The 23740-nt window shown below is 35.7% G+C and overlaps 2 protein-coding genes and 1 pseudogene across 4 annotated transcripts; 1 reads left to right on the top strand and 2 right to left on the bottom strand.

Annotated features, from left to right (window-relative positions):
- The first annotated feature begins 1492 nt into the window (after positions 1-1492).
- Positions 1493-2674, top strand: LOC140858546 (protein H2A.7-like). The gene is made up of 2 exons (XM_073259399.1): positions 1493-1760; positions 1966-2674. Exons 1-2 carry the CDS (start codon positions 1572-1574, stop codon positions 2179-2181), a joined length of 405 nt encoding a protein of 134 aa, XP_073115500.1. The 5' UTR covers positions 1493-1571; the 3' UTR covers positions 2182-2674.
- A 3646-nt stretch (positions 2675-6320) lies between these two features.
- On the bottom strand, positions 6321-17715 carry LOC105046938 (formin-like protein 10). 3 transcript variants are annotated; one of them, XM_073259396.1, is made up of 7 exons: positions 16870-17715; positions 13515-14052; positions 12925-13441; positions 12643-12845; positions 11744-11983; positions 8835-9683; positions 6321-6823 (listed from the first exon to the last, which is right to left on the bottom strand). In XM_073259396.1, the coding sequence occupies exons 1-6, from the start codon at positions 17023-17025 to the stop codon at positions 8851-8853; spliced, it is 2487 nt and encodes an 828-aa protein (XP_073115497.1). In that variant the 5' UTR covers positions 17026-17715; the 3' UTR covers positions 6321-6823; positions 8835-8850. The 3 variants fall into 3 exon arrangements, with proteins under 3 accessions (XP_073115497.1, XP_073115498.1, XP_073115499.1); XM_073259397.1 differs by having other exon boundaries at positions 13521-14052; positions 16870-17714; XM_073259398.1 differs by having other exon boundaries at positions 13515-14069; positions 16870-17004.
- Positions 17716-20837: 3122 nt separating this feature from the next.
- LOC105036855 (cell division cycle protein 123-like) lies at positions 20838-21653 on the bottom strand (annotated as a pseudogene).
- Positions 21654-23740: the final 2087 nt, after the last annotated feature.

Below are 23740 nucleotides of genomic sequence, written 5' to 3'. Positions count from 1 at the left end.
GTGAAAATTCAGATCTTCTTGTCCCTTATCAAGTGAACATCGAAATCAGCTGAACCTTTTAAGGGACCTGCTTGCTCCGATTAATCTTAATAATGAGGATGACAAAGTTTTTTTGATATAAATGAGGAGGACAAAGTTGAATGGAGTCTGGGCAACAAGGGGAATTTCTCAACAGCTTCTATATATCAATTTATCAACTCTAGAGGTGTGTGATGCAGATGTGCTGCCTCTTTATGGAGTACCTTCGCTCCACTCAAGGTGAAGTGTTTCCTCTGGGTATGTTGGGAAAACAAGATAAATACTTGTGCTGTCATCGAAAAACGAATTGGAAAGCACTTGGGACGTTGTCCTAGGTAAAAATTCATCTGAAAAAGTGGATCACTTGTTCTCAGATTGTCTATTCTTTCTAATCATCTGGAGAGAAGTTCGTAGATCGTTTTGGGGTTCTCCATGCTCACAATTCCTTCGAAGGGCTTTGCGTGGAATGGACAAGAGGAAACTTCTCCAGGTCTGCTCGGCCACTGATTCTTGTGCATATTGGAGCCATTTCGTGGCATTGTTGGAAAGAGAGGAATGCGAGAATTTTTCTGGGTAAACAATCCTCCATTTGCTATGCGGTCCATTAAAGCCTCCATCTCTTCAATCTGTGGTCATTGAGCATGGAAAAATTTGGCACAAAATCAAATCTCTTCCAGCCTTATTGTAGGGTCTATGAGCCTACATCAGCGAACTCCTTCCTCCCCTAGACTAATTCCATTGGGAATGGGGTTTTTGGGCAGTCCACTTTAACAAGTTGCAGCCTGGGAACAACAATCAGGTTCCGTTCCTTCCTAATGTAATCTTCAGTGGTCTCTTTTCTCTTCAGTCCTTCTTCTCCGTCTCCCTGTAATTTTTGCTCGTTCACCTTGTACTTGGTAATTACTTCCTGCTCTTAATAAAAGCTGGGTGGCCACCATCTCCCATTTTCATACAAAAAAAAAAAAGAAAAATCTAAATTTTATGTTGTCTCCTATTGCTTGGAGGTAGGCAATGCACTGCTTAACCATTTTATTTATTTCAATCTATCATATATCGGGCTAAATTATTTATTCAATAAAATAATTAAATTTAAATTTATTTTTTATCTATCTAATTAATAGATAGGATAATAGATTTTTGATCTATTATCCAATTTGATCCGTCGATCTCATCTGATTACCACCTCTAGTCGGATGCAGTGCTTCGTAAGTAAAACTTCTCGGTGTGACAGGGACCTAAATAGACGTTTAGACAGCATCTACGGTCATAATCTGATGCGGGCCACCTCAATGCACCTTGGTTGATTGGCAAGGACAAAAGTTCCTCGAGCTACTTTTACACATCCAACCGTTCAAAACCATTACCAATCCACGGTTGAGATTGCGATCCGCGTAATCCTTTCTCATTGGTCCAACAATCCCTCTCATTGTAACCCTATAAATAAGAGATAAGAACCGGCCTATAAATCGTCGCTCGGCTGGAGTCCCGCGAAATTTTTCCTCTCTTCGTCCCCCTCTACCCCTTCCAAACCTAAACCCTAGTTTCTTGTCAACATGGTCGGAAGAGGGAAAGCCATCGGCTCCGCCGCCTCCAAGAAGGCAACGTCTAGGAGCAGCAAGGCCGGTCTCCAGTTCCCCGTCGGCCGTATCGCCCGCTTCCTCAAGGCCGGCAAGTACGCTGAGCGCGTCGGTGCCGGCGCTCCGGTGTACCTCGCCGCCGTCCTTGAGTACCTCGCCGCCGAGGTAGTATTCGCTGTCCCCCTCCTTTTCCTTCCTCCTACTCATCTCTGGATCAAGAAATTTGATACTTTTAAGAGAATATTCCAATGTCGGTCCGGATCCCTCCGAATTTTCCTCATGGCATCGATCATATTGCATGAAGTTACGATTTTTATCAGGTTTTGCTCATAAATTTTTGATTTTGATCGCGAATATCGCTTGTGGTTAGGTCTTGGAGCTGGCCGGGAACGCAGCGAGGGACAACAAGAAGACCAGGATTGTCCCAAGGCACATCCAGCTCGCGGTGAGGAACGATGAGGAGCTATCGAGGCTTTTGGGGATGGTGACGATCGCTAGCGGCGGTGTGATGCCCAACATCCACAATCTATTGCTCCCAAAGAAGACCGGCACCGGCTCTTCCAAGACCGTCGACGATGAGAGCTAAATACGTTTTAGTTTTCTTTCCCTTTTCTTCTCCTTTTTGGTGGTGGGTTGCTGTGATGTATTATAGGGGGATTTCGCGGTGTAGCGTCAGTTAGATAGATTAGATTGTAATGTGGACCCGGGAAGCGTCATCTTAACCTTTTTTTTTTAATGATTATTTGTCACTTGCTTTCTAGAATTATAGCATTGAAATCTTTAATCCGTTATGATTTAATGGGAGACTTGTTATGAAAAAGAGATATTATAAGTAGAGCTGATTGGAGCTACTTTTTTTTTTGTTTTTTGTTTTTTTTTTTTTTTTTTGTGTAAAGTAGTTGGATTTGGGATGTGCGGTGGATACACATGTTACAAGACAGTTTTAAGTTTATATTGCGCTGTACTCTTTTTTCTTGTATATAGTTGTCCTTTGTGCTGGAGTTGGAGTGCGGTGGCTTTTCTTTGATCCCATGATAGGATTGAATGAAAAATTTCCTTCCTATGGAGTTGGATTGGACTGCCTTTTCTTTGGTATCTTTGGGATTTAGTAAACATTTTGCCTGTTTTAGGCTATTAGATGAATCTCATGAAATCAAATTTGAACTTGAAACTGGTCTTGGTCTTGATGTAATTTATTTTTCTTCGTATCTGCTATGGCCTCCTCCAAGCTTTAAAAATTAATAAACATACGTTTGAGAAATCTAGCAAAATTGAGCTGGATTTTTTGCTGGATTAGTGGATTAGGCAGCTTAGTTAAAATCCACAGCAATCCAATATCCGAGTCTTGTGTGAGAGAAAAAATGGCCTTAATGGATCTTTTTGTTGTTCTTGTAAACCAATAGGCTTGCAGATTAGGATTTGGATTTTCTTTTGGTAAAATATGCGGTTGAGTAAGCAAATAAACTTGATTTTTGAGCATGATTGAGTTGGATTTTTTTTATTGGATTTGGGATTGAGCAGGGACTACATTAAATCCTTGTACTCAAAATTCTTTGGGAGGGAAAAAAAAAACATCTACATGGATTTTCGTTTTTCCCCATAGAATTGAGAATTATGATAAGACTTGAACGGGGTTTTAGAAGATTGTAGGCTAGGCAAGTTAGCAAGCTTGAGTTCAGCGGGATATTTGGATAGAAATATCTAAACAGGCTCTAATGAGGCAAAAAGATTATGTTGAACGTTCACAAATATTTTTCCACTCGTTCTGGTGTCTCATAGTTCTTTTTGATCTCATTAGAAGTGAAGATTAGAATTCGAAAATGATGATTTCTTTTCAATAGCTAAAGGTTTTTTGGAGTTATGGGGTAGCAATTTGGTCCGGTCTATTGGGCATTTGATGTGCGGAGGGTTTGAGACTTAAGAAACCCTTTTAAGGATGAAAAAAACAAGGACAATTTGAGACAAACTATTTTAAGGATGAAAAAAACAAGGAAAATTTGAGAGAACAAAGGAAACGTTAAGAAATATAAAAAAAGGATATAAGATTTTTTTTCATATAAATTATTATTATTTTTTTCTTAAGATCTTAGGAAATGAGAGCATCTGTGGGAGACCGGATAAATTAGAGATTTTTTTAAATTTTGATGGGATTTTTTTTTATTTAATTACTCTAAGTTTTTCATCTAATTGAGGATCTCGAGAATGGAAAGTGTTGAGAAAAAATTAAAAAAAATAAAAAAAAAATAAGAAAAAAAAGATAAGTAAAAAAAAAATTGAGATGTTCATTTTTTTTTTTCACATAGATTATTTTTATTTATTTTATTTTTTTTGTCATTATTCTTTTCAGAGATTTATGGGAAAGGAGAGCATTTGAGCATGACTAAAAGGGTTTTTAAGATTTTGATTAAATTTTTTATTTTTATATAAAATTTTATTTGAGTTGTGGTTGTGTGAATTAGTTATTTGAGGTTTTGAGAACTTAATTTTAATAGAAGCATGATATTTTGTAAGGTTGAAGATTTTTGATCGAAAATTTTTTTTTTGATCACAAAATTATCAATTTATAGGTTCTATTTCATTGCATTTTTTTTAATATATAAAAATTTTAAATATATCTAATTCGATTTATTCTTAAAATCTGATCTGACTTAATTCAATTCGAGATGGATATGATACGGATAGGGGTATGAAATTTTTGTTGATGGTGTAGATACAGATATCGGCCGGTTTGATTCACATCTGATCTATTGCCATCTCTATCCAGAGTAATTAGATTAATTAGATGCCCACAAAGGTCTTCTTTAAGAAAGAGATATTGGGGTCGCCCAACATCACCCATTTTGAGAGCAATCTTGGATAAGGGGTTGCTCTGATGGATGGTGGCGATGCCAATGTTGAGTGCAGTCGGAATGAGGCAGGGGTCATTTTTGTGGCCGCGTCGGGAGAGGACGTGGTGGCGAGAGAGAGAGAGAGAGAGATGTTGGGTCAAGATGTTTTTTGAATTGAGCTGGAGGGCTAAGGTTGGGCCTGATTTATGTTTGGGCTTTGTGATCGAAGACTGAGCCCTACTATCTTTAGCTACTTGAAATCCAATCCAAAGCAAGCTAGGCCTGATGGACATGGAATCGGCCCACATCCAATTTTAACCCTGAACGTGTAACCTTTAAAGCCACAGCATCCCAAGAATAAAGCTAAAGCTTTACCAAAATGAAAAAAAAAAGTTTATCATGATATCCTTAGCAATCCCATTTCAACCTTAAAATGTTTTGGATCGATCATCATTTCAAGTGACCAAAATGCCCTCATCCTCTTTAGATATCTATGAATGTATTTTAACCATACAGATGAATGAAGTTTGGAACAGAGGTGCAAAAAAGTTGAGCTGTTGGTTAGCTACTTAAACTTGATTCGGATATTATTTTATTTAAGTCGAGCTTGAGTAGCAAATACTTGATTAGAAAGCTTACGGTCTATCAAATTATGTATATTATATATATATATATATAATTAGTAGAATAAGGCTCAATTTCGAACTTAAATTTGAGCTCAAATAAGACTCGATTGATATTTGAGTTGAGCCGAATCAATCTCGAGTTTTATCTATTTTTTATCGAACTGACCTCAAGCTTGAACTATTAAAGCTTGATCGTCAATTTCGAATCAAGTTTCAAGTCTAAGTATTTTAAATCGAATCAAGTTCGAATTTCTAGCTATTCGATTCAACTCATTTTATACCTCTAATTCGAACTGCTTTGAAAACTATGCATGTGATCTTCAGCCATATAATAGTGGTATTTTGATAAAGATTCAATTGCTTTGAAATTTTTGCAGTATTTTGATCCTTAACTATGTCCATATACTAAAGGTATTTTGAGATTTATACAGAAGGAAAAAAAGTTTGAAATGCTTTGAGATCTAGGCTCTGTGATATTTTCGGCACAAAAGGTCATTTAAACGTCTATCCTATTTCATGTGCCATCGCTCAACAAAGATGATCAAAATAGTCACTTTAAAATGATTTAGAAACTTAAATAGTTTGTTTCAAACTTTTTAAAATTAAGAAGGTACATTGAACACATTTAAACACAGAAGAAAAAAAAAAGACTCAAGATATTAGCATCAACCTACCATAATTTTGTAAGAATTAATAAATCTCCAGCATATTGCTCAAGTCTTATTTCACATCAATTTTTTTAATGCTTTCCCTTTTTAAAATTAAAAAATATTTTTTTTTTTGCCAGCATTTTTATTACATAAAAACAAAATTATTATATTTGCTAAAACTGAAAGCAGATAAAATATTTTTAAGTTTTTAAAAAATAAGGAACTCTTGCTAAAGACAATCAGCACCCCCGCAACCACCTCTCCTCCTTTCGTATCTATGAGAAATAAAAATAGTTAACAATGCCATACTTTGTGAAAAAATGAAACAAAATTTTTATCCTATATTACTATAAATAAGAAAAGTGAGGGTGAGAAATAAGATTATTCTATTATGATCTGATCGGTGAGTTCGAAATATGGAACCAGCCACTCGGAACCCCTCAAACCTTGAAACAGCTAATCTTGCACATTTGCGTTTTTTATTTTTACAACCAAGAAAACCAAAAGCAATGCAACCTTCGTTTTCCATGATTGCCGAATGATCAACAACGCTACAATAGAATCATTATACAGCTTAGCACAGCACATGGAATCCAAGACAGTCAATGGTAGTCCAATATCTTTCCTTTGTGGGTTAGAAGGTAGTGCAGTGTCTAAAACACTATAAAATTTTATTTATACACAGTAAGACAGAGAGAGAGAGAGAGGGGGGGAGAGAGAGGGAGAGAGAGAGATTTACACTATGGTTTACCCTAAACAAATTAACAGCTAAAACTGAAACCATATTCAGGCATCAAAATTTTCCTCATAATTTCTTCTGTCCATTCCTTAAAAAAAGCAAAAGAATGATCACCAATTCAATCAATCAATCTAATTTTCCTGTGGATTAGGTGGGCTTTATGCAGGACCAATCCAAGATAATAAATCCCAGCTATTGTGCATGTGCAACCTCGCTCGTGGCACATGTAGCAATCCAGATGGGATCCTTCATGATTCCAATACCCTGCCTTCTGGTTCATGTGTTTCGGTCAGAGAAGCTAAACCGGTTCAAGTTTATAGGCAATACCATGCCGAAATGGAACACATGCCAACTAGTAAATCATATGTCAGTGCATCTTGGAGTCCTGAAGAACCACAACCACAAGATCAGAATGACGAATTCAAGCCATGGTAAGGTAATACTTTTGTAGCTTAAACAAAAATCTAGGTTGTGAACCCAAGAAGTGCAAAAGGTAACTAACCTTAGCCAAACCTTAAGGTGCTTCTCAAGATATTTCTACAGCTCTAGTATAGCAAATTTTTTTTTTGTTGATTGAAAGCGGGGTGATAGCCACCCTGAATTTATTGAATAGGAACAGTGAAAACACAAGGGAGAAAAGGGTACTAAGGTTCAGAAGTCTCTGGTGCCAAAAACAAGAAGTTCAGACATTACAATCATGGTAAAGAAAGATCTGAGGATAAGTAAAGGATAAATGCCTCTTCAGGCGAAGAGTAAAAAAGAAAACAATCATCTGCCAGACCACCAAGGTGCCTTCAGTCAAGAAAACAATTGAACAAGACCACCAGCTCTAGTATAGCAAATTGAACAAAGCTACTAGCAAAATATACACAAATACACATGTAGTAGGGGAACAAAACAGTTGTATCATCAATCGCATCTTAGCTATAAAAATTCATTGATGCAGTATTACTATATCAACTGTGATATACATTAATGTTAAAATCTTAGCTTTGGAAAAGAATAATAAAATGAATTGTTTTATACTTTGATTCACATTGTATAGTATAGGTCTGCTTACATTCAAATGTACACATCATATCCTGGTTCATTTTAAATGTGTTGCTTATGTTTCCATTATTGAATGGAATTATAGGAATTCTCTTGGCATATTTTGGCAGAAAATAGACAAATAGACAACAGTGCATAGTCAGGGAGATGGAGCATCTCCAGGAATCCAGGTGCATATGCTCTTACAAGAGAGTTTTATAAATTTGGAGAAAGGACTAGAGATAAATGCTTAACTCAATTGAAGAACAAGTCAGTCTGTGAATGCTTTAGCTCCATGTGAGATGGTGTCAACGGGCTCAGGTTTGTGAGGATGTTGAAGGAATAGAAGGTAGTATTTTCATTCAAAGGAACGGTGATATGTTCTATGGAAATTGGGTATCTAACAAATGGCAGGAAACAGGTCAAGGGGTTCCAACTTCCAACACCAAATATAAGGTATGGAATGAGGAGTCCACTACATTTATTGAATTTAGTGTTACATCAAAAAAAAAGTAAAAAAAAAAAAAAAAGAAGAATTTAACATGATTGGCATGAGCTGAGAGCACTCTATTATTTTAGAACAAAAAGCACCTTGAATTTTGGGTAAGGGATTAATTAAATCCAAGGGCCAAGAATGCAGCAAAGACAGATCTTGACACTTGAGAAGGAGTTTAGCCAGGAAAGGGTTGCAATCTTGCTTAGCAAGCGATCCTCTTTAAGTGTTAAATGCGAGAGTGATTTTGGACCTGGAAGTCAGAAAGACTCCAACAGTCAACATGATTCATAGTTGAAGTCTTTATTCAACCAACTATGAATGCCATTATGATACATTGTAAAGCTAAGAAGATATTTATATCAGATCAAGACCATCAATCACATATTCCTCATCTGTTGGGTGGTGATAGAATGTGGACCTATAAACTTGACCACTTCTTCAGAGGAACTCAGGACAATTTGAGAAGAAATAGTTCGATGGAAATGAAAAGGATGTCTGATTTAAGAGGATCACATCTTAAAAGATGGGTTGCATAAAGTTCGAGTTTGGATAGAAGTCAAGAAAGGAATTCTTTTAACAGATGTTGCATTAGAAAAGAAATTAAAATAGATGTCAGATTAGAAAGGAATTCTTGCTTCGACCCAGTGAATATCCTTTTGTATTTAGAAGCTGGAAACCTGAAACAAAAGCTTTTTATTAGCTTAGATGCTTAGGATTTCTTCAATTTGATTCAATGGCCCAGACGGTCTCTGACAGGGATTTGTTGTCACTTCTACATGTACTCTGTGTGTGTGTGTGTTCCTAACAGTTAAAAGTTCTCACAACTAATTATTGAATATCACATTCAAGAATGGAAAAAAAAAGGGCATACCTCCTCCATCTAAAGTTTAGCTCTCATCATCATCAGAACTAGAACTATCAACCCATCGCTCCCTTATTGCTGGAAAAAGCAACTGTCGTGGATCTCGCACAGGTGAAGATGTTGTTGGTTCTCTACTTGGTTTTTTTGTTACTTTCTTTGGTAATTCTCTCACTTCTTTGCATGCCTTGTCTACCATCCTAATAAAGTCTCGGACAATCACAAACAGATGCAATCCCTCATCCTTCCCTGCACTTCCATGGAAATAATCGACTGTGCTCTTCACCAATAATCTTATTCTCTTTTCTTCCTCCAGCAAAAAAGTGACATCAGCTTCAGCTTGCTCTATAAAACACTTGAGTGAGTGGTGAAACCCACTTTCTTCCTCCATGCTTTTTATGCTTGTATTCAGGAACTCTTTTGTCTTCACCAGCCCATGGCCAAGACTTGCCACCGTACTAGTTAAAGCATTGGCATCCAAACCTGCTGCCTTCTTGACATTCTCAAGTTCATCGCCTAACCCTGAAACAGCTTTAAGGCCAAGTTTAAGGTAACGATCTTCAGATTCTTGGAAAGTATCATCAGTAAATTCATCTGAATTCACACTGGAGATGCTCCCACTCTGCTCCCTGGCCAGACGAATAGCACGCACACCTTCAGATCGGATAATCTCTTGAACAACAAAATGTAACAATGTTGTCTTCCCATCAGTTCCTTTAACATCTGCCAGCTTCAGGAGTGTGTCAAGTTTGAAGGCTTGTGCTCCACCGCGGAAGGTACCATCATTCATGCGATTACCAGTTTTAAGAACAGCTTCTAATAGCTTTAAAAATAGACGACTATTTCTGAGCTCTGTACAGGCTGCCTGATGAAAGTGAAGTGAAAATACCACATGATTTAGATATATGATATTCTGCTAAGTTGTTCATGGACAATACGTGAACGACTAAACAAAAGTAATGCACCGGTCATATAGAAATATAGGTTGCATCAAATTCAGGAAGAATACAATTTCGTGCTTCAAGTAATTTTGAGATTCAAGACATTATGTTATTTAATAAACAGGCACAGACCATTGTCCATGTACAACCATAGAGCTCTTACTCTTCTGGTGAACATAAGCAAATCAATGTATGATGGCAAGCTTTCCCTTAAAGTTACTGCAACAGGTAAGAAAAAAATTAAGGGAATATAAATTCCTAATGTGACAAATATATAAATAGGTAGAGGTTGCATCAAGGAAGACAAAGTTCAAAAAGCTACAGGGCGTATGCTGATGTTGAAAGTCAGGATGTATCTGAAAAGGAGAAGAAATGCTAATTGATCTGACTAATTCATCTGATCCATGTCATGTGGCAGCAATTTAGCAACTGTAGTGTCTAATCTAATAAAGTGGGCAATAAATGACACCCTTCAGTAACAAATCAAGTGAATCATGTGTGGCAGGTTTGATATAGTTCCCTTAACCATCTCCAACAGAATATTCTTGATGTTGCAAGGAAAAAGAATAAGAAAATAAGTTGGAAGATATTTACGGAGAAATTAAAATAAATGATTGATTCCAATGAAAGGGAGGAACTAAAATTGGCTGCTTAACTCAACAAAAAAAAAGGATCATTCTTTACCCATAAAATTTGAATAAGTGGGAGGTGTCCCACCTGTTGAAGAATATTGTAGTTTGAACTTTCAATTGCCCATCTTAGGCAACTCCAGGATGATGCTTCGACGAAATAAAAATTATACAAGATGCATTCCAATTTGAAGATAATTAGCCTACATTAATTACATGCATCCAGGTTTTATTGGTTAATGAAGTTACAGGTTTTATTGGTTAATGAAGTTGCAAATTCGTCTTTATGTACACCAGTTGCTGATGGTTGGAAGTCCTGCCAAATACCACAGACTGATGGTGCTACTGGAGCCAAGCCTCTTGTATCAAAACAAGAGACTTCATCGACTCAGCCAGTTGGTACCCTCCAGGTTGAAGGTTGCATAAACAATGTAAAGGTCACAAATAGATGTGCTCCTCAAATTACTCATCAATCAAAATTGTCAAATCCTAGAGTCTCAAGAATCCACATCTCAAATTGAAAGGTACTCAGTCTCGAATCCTCTTTTTCAGATGTGCTAGTCTGTTTTCCAGTTAGTGTTCATTTAAGATTTTTTGTCATATGTTAGGAAGTCTCTAATTTTGAGTTTCAAGTCATACTACAGGCCTACTAGAGGCCATAATGGTTGGGCATCTTTTTTAGCAGCACAAAGATATAGGGCCACTGATCTGTTATTCTGTGTAAATCCATATGCTTAGCTCCTATCAATCATTCTCACATATAAGTTAGCAATGGTCATCGAGAGTACTGAGCAAGGGTTATTAAATCAATGTTTAGGGTCCTATCATCACTATAAATGTTGCTGACAGTCTTGTTTCAGTTATAGCTATGTCCAGGAAAGCTTAGGGTCATCAAGATAAGTGAGTTCATTGCCTTCCTGTCGTGCATAGGGGCTTCATGGTATCTAACTTTGTAAAAGCAAATTGATAGCTTAGAAAGTTAGAAGTCCTTTTGCAACTCAGATCATTATGGCTAGGCTCCTTAGCCTTGACTAAGGAGGATAGTACCACCATAAATTCGAAATCGAGTCCCCTTTAAGTTCAATTCTTTTATCTTCTGAATATCAAAAAAAATTCTGCATGCAATTCTCCAGTTTTTTCTTTTCTTCTTCCTCTCTCATGTTATATATTTATTTTCCTACTTCATTATGTTCAAACTTTCTCTTTGTTTTAAGTCAAATGCTAGATTTTAAATTTACATCACAAAATTCATATCGGCCATAAGACTAATAGAAAAGATCTGACCTTAAAACCAGCAATATTAACTAAAAATACTAGACAAAGGAAGGCCAAAGAAAAAGAAGATCCACACTTGCCTCCAATGTTGCAAATGACTCCTTAGTGCTCAAGGCTTCCTCAGGTAGAGAAGCCATTAAAAGCAACGCATCTAACCGTCCATAAGCAAAAGGGATATCCACCAGTGCCTTTATGAACTGTTCTGCAGGGCCAAGTTGGGCAAGGTCACCAGTATATCGTCTGAGCCGTAGCTCTTCATCAGCAGTAGGAGCCATTTTTAGCAATGTTTGGATCAACTCTGTAGGAAGCTCATTTCCTGGTTATGGCAGAAAGGACAACATGATGCCAATGCATTAACAACATATATATATATATATAGGTACTTTGTAAACCAATTTGCAAACACTTGTATCTAGGTCATATTACAAAAAACCGATGAGCAGATGACCATACAGCAAGAGTTCCTGGAAGTATTATCATTAGATGCTAAATCAGAAGGCTGGCAGACCCTCACACACTATTAATAAATGCTGCATGGGCATGGACTTGTCTCATTTTGACATGTCAAGAAGTTGGAAAAAGTGTGAACAGAGATACAGAAAATTATTTGGACAACTGTATATCATTAAAATATAGAAACAATTTCTTTCATCTTTTTATTATTATTATTATTATTTCAATGTTTTTTGGCATCATATAGATCTCTTCTTCATTCCTTGCAATTATAATGAAACAATTTATGAATTTCTTAGACTCTAAGATGCCAATACATTATGTATCAGGCATACATGTCCATTTGTTCTATTCAGAAGGATGCAGGAGTTCAAGTAAAACTACAATTAACATATAGAAGCAGGGAAATTATGTTAGAAGTTTGCTAAACATTATTTAATTTGCCAACTTCAAAAAACTTAGTCTCGGATAGCATCTGTTCTTACTCAAGTTTGCGGAAATGATATTAATATAAAAAATTACCTTCTCTAAGTGCATCACAGACTTCTTCTATTCTCACATTCAGTACCTTTAATGAAATTGCTAAATTTTGTGACTTTTTTGGATCAAGAATTCGAACATATTGAGGAGAAGGATCTTTGAGTAATGATTCCTTCTTGTCTTCACTATTATATTTATCAGCAGAGCTGTAACCAAATAGAGTTTCTATCATCTCTTCATTAAACCTGCAGAACAAAAATCGTTGGTTTAGTGTTTCAATAATCTGTCAATTCAGAAGCAATATAAGAGAGAGGTGAAGCTTACTGGAAGGAACCCGATTTAATTTGATTCCAGACCATAGACTGATCAGGGTTTGCAAAAACTTTATCCCAGAAGAATGGCTTCAGCTTGGCTTTTGGTGCGTTAGTGTCAGCACTCACACTGAGAGGCAGAGCAGAAGGTGGTTTTGGGCCAACTGACAGTGGCTGATGTAATCCCGCTAATGGTGGACGAGGAGGTAAAACAGCTTTTGGAGGTGGTGGAGGGGGAGCACCAGGCATCTTATTGGGTGGTGGAGGTGGTGGGACAGGAGGGGAGGGAGCAGACTTTGGAGCAGGAGGCATTGGTGGAGGAGGTGGTGGCTTTGGTGGAGTATTGTTTGGTGCATTGGAAGTATCAGAAGAAAAGTTGGAAATCAGTGACTCAGATGGTGAAGTTTGGGCTGAGCCACTATGTAAAAATGAGATGCAATCATTTTGGCTAAGGTCAGGTTTTAAAGGCAAAGCCCCAAACTTATTCGGGTCAATTGGGTTTCCTTGGCCTGAAGACTTTTTTGAAGAACCTGGTATAATACTACAAAATCAGCACTGTGAAATACAAGGTGTATACCACAACAGATTCAAATAAAAACTAACCAATACCAGAGAAGTCACCCAAACTCAAACTCGGAAGAGGCCTATCATCCTTTTGGCTGTATCGTGAGTAGCCATTGTTTCTACGCCACCTTTTATGGCAAATAAGGATGCCTGCCGCAAGAAAAGATGTGCCTGCTGCTGTTAGAATAATGACAATAACTACTACTCTTTTTCTATTGTTTTGCTTCTCTGCAGATACAACTGGAACAGATGATGGTGCAGAAACAGAGGATGGGGCTGGGACCCAGGCAGGTGGTGTGCTTGGAGAAGGTTGATCAGACAAATGCCTTCTTGAAGCACGATGCGAACCTAATGACTCAAAATAAAAGACATGCTGATTTCTCAAACTGTCCTGTTGGGAGACTGGTGATGGGAAGTTTTGCTTGTTCAAACAATTTAGAAAGGTGTGTTTGGTTTCTGGAGGAAGAAGAGATATTGCTTCCAGTATGCTGCCTTCGGTAAAGGAGTGATCAAAACTTGTTGCAACTACTTTTATGTCTTTAATATCTATACCACAAGTAAGCCACATCTGTTCCACCTGTTGTCATAGCATCTCTGTCATCAGCCAGAGTTTCAGAGTTTCATAATATGTTGCTTAAAACATATATAATCAACTAATTACTAATAGTATGTTGCTCAGATTGCAAGAAATAAAAAAAGAATAAATATTCAAATTTGGAGACAAAATACAGATGTATGACAAGCAAATTTTTAATTTATAGCAAATATAAAAATTATCAACATCGTTAAAGCATGACAATTTGCGGATCTGGCACCTCCAAATGTTATTGAATTTAACTCATGACAAGGTGCATGGAACTCCAAAGGACTTAGTTCTAAACTGTCTAAACCCAGCAAAACTACTTTAAAAGATATCATAATATTAGACCTAAAACCAACATAAATAGGTTAAATGATACTGAAACATCAGGACCAAGCAAATGAATGCATGATTTTTTAATGACATGAAGCCAGTGTATAAAATTACATCACTTAGACTCCAATAACGAGACAATAAATTATACACTTAGAATGTCTCCACATTAATGTTTGGATATAGTTTCTGTTATGTCCAACTTAAATGAGCTCCGATTTAGGCAATGTCAGACACAATTATACAATAAAAATAACCATCCGGCTTTGCCACATATGTTTGGGATTTGGATTTATGGATCCTTATTTGCCAAGCATTGCTGTGTGGGGCATATATTAGTTTAAGATTTTCCATATCCTCTCTCACAACCTTCATCCATGTCATCTCAGTTCTTCTCCTCCTCTTCATACATCCTTAAAAAAAATCAGAAAAATAAGAAAAAATACAAGCCACGAAAATAGGTTAAACATTATTTTATAGTATATGCTTTGGACATTGAAATGAATCATTTTGGCACATATGTTTGGGATTTGGATTTATGGATCCTTATTTGCCAAGCATTGCTGTGTGGGTCATATATTAGTTTAAGATTTTCCATATCCTCTCTCACGACCTTCATCCATGTCATCTCAGTTCTTCTCCTCCTCTTCATACATCCTTATAAAAATATCAGAAAAATAAGAAAAAATACAAGCCACGAAAATAGGTGAAACATTATTTTATAGTATATGCTTTGGACATTGAAATGAATCATTTTGGCAATTTTTCAATCTAAAATTATACCTTAAGAAAAGGTTCATGCCATAGTACAGTGTCCTTGGTAACAGTAGCATATGAGAATTTGTCAGTCTAGACGTATGAAATTCAAGCTTTAGGAATAGCATCCCTTTCCAGAAAATACAACTCTCTTTCAAAAATCTTTAAAAAGTAATAACACCACATTTTCTTTAAAAATTTTCCAAATCCATGATTAGTTATGGAGAATATGCTCTAAAACCAACAGGTTTAGGATCAGGTCTGGCTGAAATCCAAACACCATGCTTGCAGTTTCTAAGACCTACCCAAATCTTAAAACCATGACCCATAAGTGTCATGTCTAGTTATCCAAGGAAAAAAAGGACAGAAGTTGGAATGATGTATCAATCATGTATTTGATGTAATTACTATTTATGACGGGTCTTTCTGAAGGGTGGAATCCACTCTCTGGATAATCGGTCCAGAGCATGTAATTCCTCTTTAGCACAGATGAAAGAAGCTGCAGGGTTGAGTGGGTCAAGGATTCTCCAATCCTTATTTTAAGGGACAAGTAAATCGAATTGCGAGGTGACTTATCTGATCCGATTGTTTCATAGTCAAGGTGAATCAAAAACTAATATAGCTTGAAACATCAAAGATGGACTAATGTGCTATCAGCAAAGATCCATGGACAGGAAACAAGCACCGAGGAAGTAGCACAGAAGTCAAATTTTGAACAAAACTTGATACAAGTGCCAAGATGGAGTATAAAGCACAAGAAGACATCGCACCACAAGAATGTATCAACTTAGCTTACTCAAGGCAATGAAGATGCATCAATGGCGATGAGACAAATTTAAACTTGGGAATCATGATTGTGACCCACAATGATATAGGCAACTCTAAAAAAATGTCATGGAATTAACCCTGATATAACATGGCTAGCTATAGCCAAATGGCTAAGAGGTCCACAAATATTGTAACCTCAACAATATAAACTACAAATGGAGATGGTTGGTGCAGGTTGATGCTGAGATGAACCAGATGACGGTGAGTTTGTAGACAGTGAGGAAGACTGGCCAGGATCCAATTGGTGGCAAATGTGAACTACCCGTAGAATGATAATATGATATGGTAAGATTAACTAAGGGTAAGCTTCATCTGGTGTTTATTCTCTGAACTAGCACAACACTCATATGAATCTTTTACGTATCATATAATGTGGCATCAATTGCAAGTAATGTCAATCTACATGAAACAGTCTGTTTATTATGCAATATAGCTGACCTAATAACTATACTCTGAAAACTTTCCCTCGATGATTCAGTTTTAAACAGAAAGTGCATTCACACTTGTCCACCCTATTCTCCTAGAGATATCCCCATAAATGAATGACAAATAATTGATGAGACAGAGCACTGAAATGACATAAACCTAGAGGGCAATAAATGTTACTCAAAAGAAAAAGGCATTTATAACTTGGACCGCGATTCATATTTATAACTTGGACCGCGATTCATCTCTAGAGCAAGAACTTGCACTGTACAATGTGTCCTACTGAAGATTAAAAACAAGTCATCATTCAATTAAAGCACCGTTAATCATGATTAAGAAATTAAACTAATATTTCCGGATCGAAACAATCATTATGTTTGGGCTAATTCCAACCATTATGACAAGATACATCCTTGAATTATCTCTAAATATTCGATTTTTATAAAGTGAAATAGGATAGAATCCCCTTACCGCATCTTCATTTGTGTCTGGAGATGCCTGCAGCAAAGAAAAATCTCTCAAACCCAAGAACAGCCTCTGCTTCCCCACGGAAGCTCTTGACACCAGAACATGAAACAAGATGAAACAAACGACAACGAATCCATACTTTCCGAAACCCATCATCATTCCTTGCTTCGATCTTCCAACCGAGTCTCGCCTTGTTCTCTTCTCATCTCCTCGGTTGCCGTCCTGGAATCAGCTAAAAACCCATGCAGCCCAATCAAAATCTCTCTCCAATAAACCCTAAACACCTCGCCAAAATCCAACAAAAGGCTCCAAAAAAAGGGATCTTTTTTTATCTTTTTCCCCCAAACGATGAAACAGCGCCTTCAAGGCCTCACCAAAGTCCAAGAGATGAGCTAGAAAAGCAATACTTTATCTTCCAACCTCCAAATCCAAGCAACGATTTCGATATTTCTCTCAAAGAAAACCTGAAGAAAGACGTCTTCTTCTTCTCGATCCGAACCAGCTAATAGGATTCAAAAGCCTCGGAAGTTATAAATCCAGATTGCGGTTTGACCAGAGAACCATGGAGCAATAAGACGACAATTTTGTTTCTTTCTCATAATTTTTCGCTGGTGGCGGTCGAGAAACGGAGAAAGGGAAGAAGGAGGTGCGGCAGGGACGCGGAAGGGAAGAAAGAAGCGTGAGAGGAAGAGGGAATGACGACTGGTCGTATTCGGTAGGCAACAAAACGGTAGGATATACCATCTTGTTTTGGAAATGTATAACAACATGCTTGGATTTAACATTGGAAATTCAGCTCAATCTTGTTTTTCTCATTCAAAATCTAGAAATAGATGACGATGCGGCTTCCCAGTTTAATTTTAATTTTGAATAGGAAAGGCGTTCCGAGATTTCAATATATAATAACAACTGCCACAAAGATTTCAGGAGCTTTTTTCCCGTATAATACAAAAAAAAAATTTTTTTACCGAAATATATTCAAACCAAACTTATTTACCAAAATGATGTAAGAGGGAAAAACGCCATTTTGAATGGCGTTTTTCCCCCTGCCACGTCACTCCCCATTTCCACGGTGGCATCGTCCCAAAAAAAAAAAAAAAAAAAGGAAGAAACGCCATTTGGAATGGCGCTTTTAAAAACGCCATTCCAAATGGCGCTTTTTAATTTCCAATTTTCCCACCCAAAAATAAAGGAAAAAATCGTGGGAAAATGGAAAATTATGTTTTTTAAAATTTGAAATTAGTAAATAAATTAAAAATTTTAATTTTGATTGAATTTTAAAATATAAAGATTTGAATTTATAATTCATTAAAAAAATTAATTTAGATTTTTTATTTCAAATTTTTTTTAAAAGATGTCCAAAAAAATCTTAAGAAATTAAAAAAAAATTATCATAGAAAATAAAAAAAGAGAAAAAAATATGAAAGAAATAAAAATTTGAAATTAAATTGAAAAACATAATTCGAAATACTTGTCTTCAAAATTTTTAAGAAAATTAAAAATTATAAAATTTTTAAAAAATAAAAAAAAAGAATTATAATGTAAAAATAAAAAAGAATAAAATTTTAAAGATAAATTGAAATTAAAATATTATTTCAAATTACTTTCTAAAATAAAAAATAATAAATTAAAAAAAGATTCAAAAAATTTTAAAAATAGGCTAAAAAAATTTTATAAAAATAAAATAAGTCTTTAAAAATGCCATTTTGTAAATTGAACTTTAGAAAAAATAATAATTTTTTAATTAAAGAAAAAGAATACGTAATAGAATGCTAAAAAGAAAAAAATGGAAGAGAAATGAAATTATAATTTCAAATGATAACTATTTTAAAATAAATAAAAAAAAGTATAATAGGAAAATAAAAAAATAATAATAAAATAAGAATTATAATTATAAATTTTAAAGAAATTTAATTTTAATTTAAATTAAAAATTATCATTTAAATTATTATTTTCATTATTTCATTTAATTTATTTATTAAAAGATTAGAAATACATAATATAAAAAATTGTAAGAAAAGTAGATTTATATTTTTTAGTCGACCCCATGAATCGATTCATGGCTAAAAGAGTTTAACGGCACGCAAAATTTTTGACTGCGACACTCTGTGAGTCGATCCCTTGACTTTCTTTCTGGTAATTTTTATTTTTTAAATTTTTTAAATAGAGGAAGAGAGAGGAAGAGGGAGAGAGGAGGCAGCTCACCGTCGTGCTGTCGGAGAGACGCCGGAGTAGGGAGAAAGAAGAAGAGGGAGAAGGAGAGAAGAAGGGGGGAAAGGAGAAAACGCCGTTTCCTTCGGTGTTTTTTATTCTTTTTCTTTTTTCTAAATTTTTTAAATTTTTTTTCATAATTTGTTTAATTATTTTTTTTAATTTATTAAATTTTTTAATGAGGATAGTAATTTGAATGATAATTTTTAATTGAAATTAAAGATAATTTTTTGTTTTAAATTATAATTTCTATTTTATTACCATTTTTTATCTTTTATTTACTTTTTTATGATATATTTTTTAATTTAATTTGTAATTTTTATAATTTAAAAATATAATATTAGTTTTCTTTCATTTTTATGATATATTATGTATTCTTTTCCTTTACTTAAATTTGTAAAGGAAGAAGGAGAAGATCGAGAAGGGAGAAGGAGAAGGGAGAAGGAGGGGAAAAAGGGGTTTGGGGAGGGGAGAGAATGACGTTTTCTCTTTTTTTTTATTTTTTATTTTTTTTAATATCTTTACTTATCTATTTATAATTATTTAATAAATAAATTTAATTAAATAATAAAAATAATAATTTAAATGATATTTTCTAATTTAAATTAAAATTAATTTTTTTTAAAATTTATAATTATAATTCTTATTTTATTATTATTTTAATAATTTTTTTATGATATTTTCTTTAAAATTTATTTTAAAAATTTTATCATTTCAAATTATAATTTCAGTTTTTTTTTATTTTTATCTTTTTAGCATTCTATTACGTATTCTTTTAATGAATTATAAATTCAAATCTTTATATTTTAAAATTCAATCAAAATTAAAATTTTTAATTTATTTACTAATTTCAAATTTTAAAAAACATAATTTTCCATTTTCCCACGATTTTTTCCTTTATTTTTGGATGAGAAAATTGGAAAACGCCATTTGGAATGGCGTTTTTAAAAGCGCCATTCCAAATGGCGTTTCTTCCTTTTTTTTTTTTTTTTTTGGGATGATGCCACCGTGGAAATGGGGAGTGACGTGGCAGGGGGAAAAACGCCATTCAAAATGGCGTTTTTTCCTCTTACATCATTTTGATAAATAAGTTTGATTTGAATATATTTTGGTAAAAAAGTTTTTTTTTTGTATTATTCGGAAAAAGAAAGCTTATCTCTCTTTACGTCATCTTATTATTATAACCGAAACTCCCCCGGCTTGGACCTTCTATTCCACCTCAGCCTTTCTTTCTTTCTTTTTTCTTTTTTTTTTTTCTTTTGTTGTGGTTGCGGGGTTCGGAGTCTTTGGACAGACAAGGGAATGAAATTATTTAACATTATTATGATAGTTTGTTATAATTATAATGTGTAAATAAAGTTAATATTTTTATGTGTACTTTTTAAATAAAAGTATAATGAGTAAATTACTCTGATCCTTCTCAAGATTTTAGATTATTACAGATTTTTTTTTAATATTTTAAAAATATATATCCTAATACTTAATTTTTGCTACGTACATTGCATATTACTTTTTACTGTTAATTTTAACTCTTTGCTGCTAACTTCATGTTAAACAAACTAACGGATTTCTCTCTTTCCCCACCGCTCCTTCCCCTCCCTTCCAAATTCGCCCTCATCGACGCCGCCACCGACATTGCCATCTCGTCCCCAGAGTTCGTCTCTCGTGTTCCGACCCTTGCCATCTCTCTCTGCTCCCGCGCTGGCCTTTCCAACGGCGACGTCTCCTTCGTCCTCTGACCCACCCGCCTCGACATCCCCCTACTCTGCTTCGCCCTCCTCTCCCTCGGCGTCGTTGTCTCTCCGGCGAACCCGCTCAGCACCATCATCGAGATCTCCCACCCGATTCGCCTCTCTGAATCTCGGCTTCACGACCTTGGCGAAGAAGGCCTCGATGAGGGGCTGGATCTTGTGGCAGCGATCAATGAGCACTACCTCGCACTGGGAGATGCCGACGAGGCAGCGGCGGCGGCGGGCGAAGCACCCGAACTCCATTTCTGGGCGGAGAGACAGGTACCACTTGCGGAGGGCAGGTAGAAGATTGTCGTGGAGGATCTTTCGTTGTCGCTGCTGGAAGGGAGGGTGTGGGAGAGGTTGTGGGTGATGGCGTCAGAGGAGCGGAGGAGGGTGATGTCCGCGAAGAGGTGTAGCGGAGGGTGCCGTCGGCGGAGATCCAGGCGGCGTCCTTGGGGGGCTCCAATTCAGCTTGGAAAGGCAATGCCACCCAAGGCCGTGATCGACCGCTCCACAGCCCCTCGAGCTTTGTGAGTGACGGAGCGATGGCGGCAGCGGTTCGCCGGTGTCATCGTCGGAGGAGGAAGAGAAGGAAGTCTCGGAGTCGAGGAGGGAGACGGGGTCAATATGGGCGGTGGGCGAGGGAGGGGTCGCGGCCGGAGATGGAGACGGGAAGGAGCCAAGGTGGCGGGGCACTGTTAATGTGGGCGGCGGGACGAGAGAAGGGGTCGCGGCCGGAGACGGAGACTGGAAGGAGGAAAGGGGAGTACTGTGGATACTTGTTGTAACGGACGAAAACGGCCATTTTAAATCCGTTACAGTGGATTTAGGAGGGTTATTGTAGATTTCACAAGGGGGGGACCTGTAATCACCCCAGATATAAGGGTGTTAGGGTAATTTACTCAAATATAATATTTTAGATTCAACAATTTTTTGCATCAATTTCCTCTGAAAAAAATTATGCGATTTGAAAAAAATATTTTTATCTACAGTGACTGAGAAGAAGATAATGCCATCTAAAATATAAAAATACTATTTTTTTCATGAATAATGATCATTGTAATTATTATAACAATTAATTACAGTTTTGGTCTTTCATTATAATGAGATTACTTCATTACTTGAACCTTGTTTAAGAGGGGGCTGATTCATGCAGCAGAGTCAAGTAAGAGGGTGTATCCATTGCATTGTGAATCATATGGTATGATGGTTGGTGTAGTTTGCAGCATGTTTGCAAGCGTAATGGGTTGAATTACCCAACTATAGCTCAAAACCTAAGCTCCAAGGTAGAAATTGGGCATGGTTTAGGCCTAGGCTGTAATAATCGAAGGCTGAATGTTTCTGAAATGTAGATAGATTTGAGGCAGGATGGGGCTTAAGATTTTTCAAATTGAGACCAATTTTGAGTCCAACATGGTCCAAGGAGGTGCATGGGATTGGTTGATTTGGTCCGAACATGTTTGAGTTACTTTGGATCGATGGGTGGGAATGGTTTGACAGTCTTGTAAGATGATGCTATCTAAAAGATGACCTTTACTACATAGTCATATTTGGTTTTGGTCCAAAATTTTTTGGGCCATGTTTGATGGTAAATCCACATGCAACACAGCTTGCACCCTAGCATACAAAAACTATTGGTGTGTTTAGTCAGAGGTAGTTGGATTTTGGAGTAGGAATAGAAATGGATGATTTGTACTCTAGCTATTTGATTAAAAGGAGTCTCATTTCTATTTTTATTTTAGGAAGAATAGAAATACCCTAATCCTCCAAAACTAAATTATAGCTCTCTCTCTCTAGTATTTAAATCCTTTTCCATGAGGTTTATTCTAAAAAAAATAATTTTAGGAGCTATGAAATTAGTTCAGGAGTCATGGGATCATTGGCACACTAACGTTTCTTTTCTACTCCTCGCCAAAAAATATTTATTCCAAGCTTTCATAAAAGAACTTTATGGATTAAATTAGTATAAATTAAAAAAATTTAGATGTTCTCTGGATGGATTCTCATTCTAAATTCAAATTCAAAATATAGCATATTGGTGCATAAATGGGAATGTGACCGTTGATCATCCCAAAAGTCATGGAATCCTAATAAGCTAATTTTCTTGTTTCAGATTTTACTAAAAGATCTTTCTAGTTGAAATTATTATAATGACAAAATTTAGGTGTTTCTATGCTATAGAAGTGAGAATGGAAAACCTAAGTATATGGGTGTAATACAAAGAGAAAAGTTTGTAGGACCATTAGAAGGGAAAAGGATACCAAGCGGAAATACTTGATATGCCACAAGTATGGAGTAAAAGATATTTTGTTATATTTCTCTACTTTTTTATCCCTTTGAGACTTACTTCATTCCATTCTTTGAAAAATTTAGACTTTGATATGTTCATGCCAATAATTCTTTAATTTTGGATTATAAATTATTAGAACTTTCATTATATATTTATATTTAAAAGTTCTTATATAATTCATAGTGATACATTTTATTGTTTATATTTTTTTGATGAAAATTTTGTCATTTATATCATTAAGTACATTTTTTTTACTTTGCATGTTCTTGGCTTTTTTTTAAAAAAAATATACCATGTTATAGTGAATAAATTTTAGTTATTCATGTTGGGTTGTTGGTCCATATTTTTTGATCCAAAGGCATGATTATTCTCTTGAACTATTGATCTTTTATCATCTTAAAGATAACTTGATGGGATATCCTACCTTTTTAGCGATGAATTAAAATGTCTACTATTTCACCTTCTATCCATAATTTTCTTTTCTAGGAAAAGCTAATCGGTAACTAAGGTTATATGTCGCAATAAACTTAGGTGTGTTGGGTTGGCGGAAGTTGGGATGTAGAATCAGAATAGAAATAAGTGACTCTTATTCCAACTGTTTGACTGGAAAGAATCCCATTTCAATTCTAGTCCCGAAATG

This window comes from Elaeis guineensis, chromosome 6, assembly GCF_000442705.2.
Source record: "Elaeis guineensis isolate ETL-2024a chromosome 6, EG11, whole genome shotgun sequence".
In the NCBI taxonomy this organism is placed as follows: Eukaryota; Viridiplantae; Streptophyta; class Magnoliopsida; order Arecales; family Arecaceae; genus Elaeis; species Elaeis guineensis.
The sequence above is the reverse complement of the archived record's forward strand: the minus strand, read 5'-3'. Positions and strand labels throughout refer to the sequence as shown.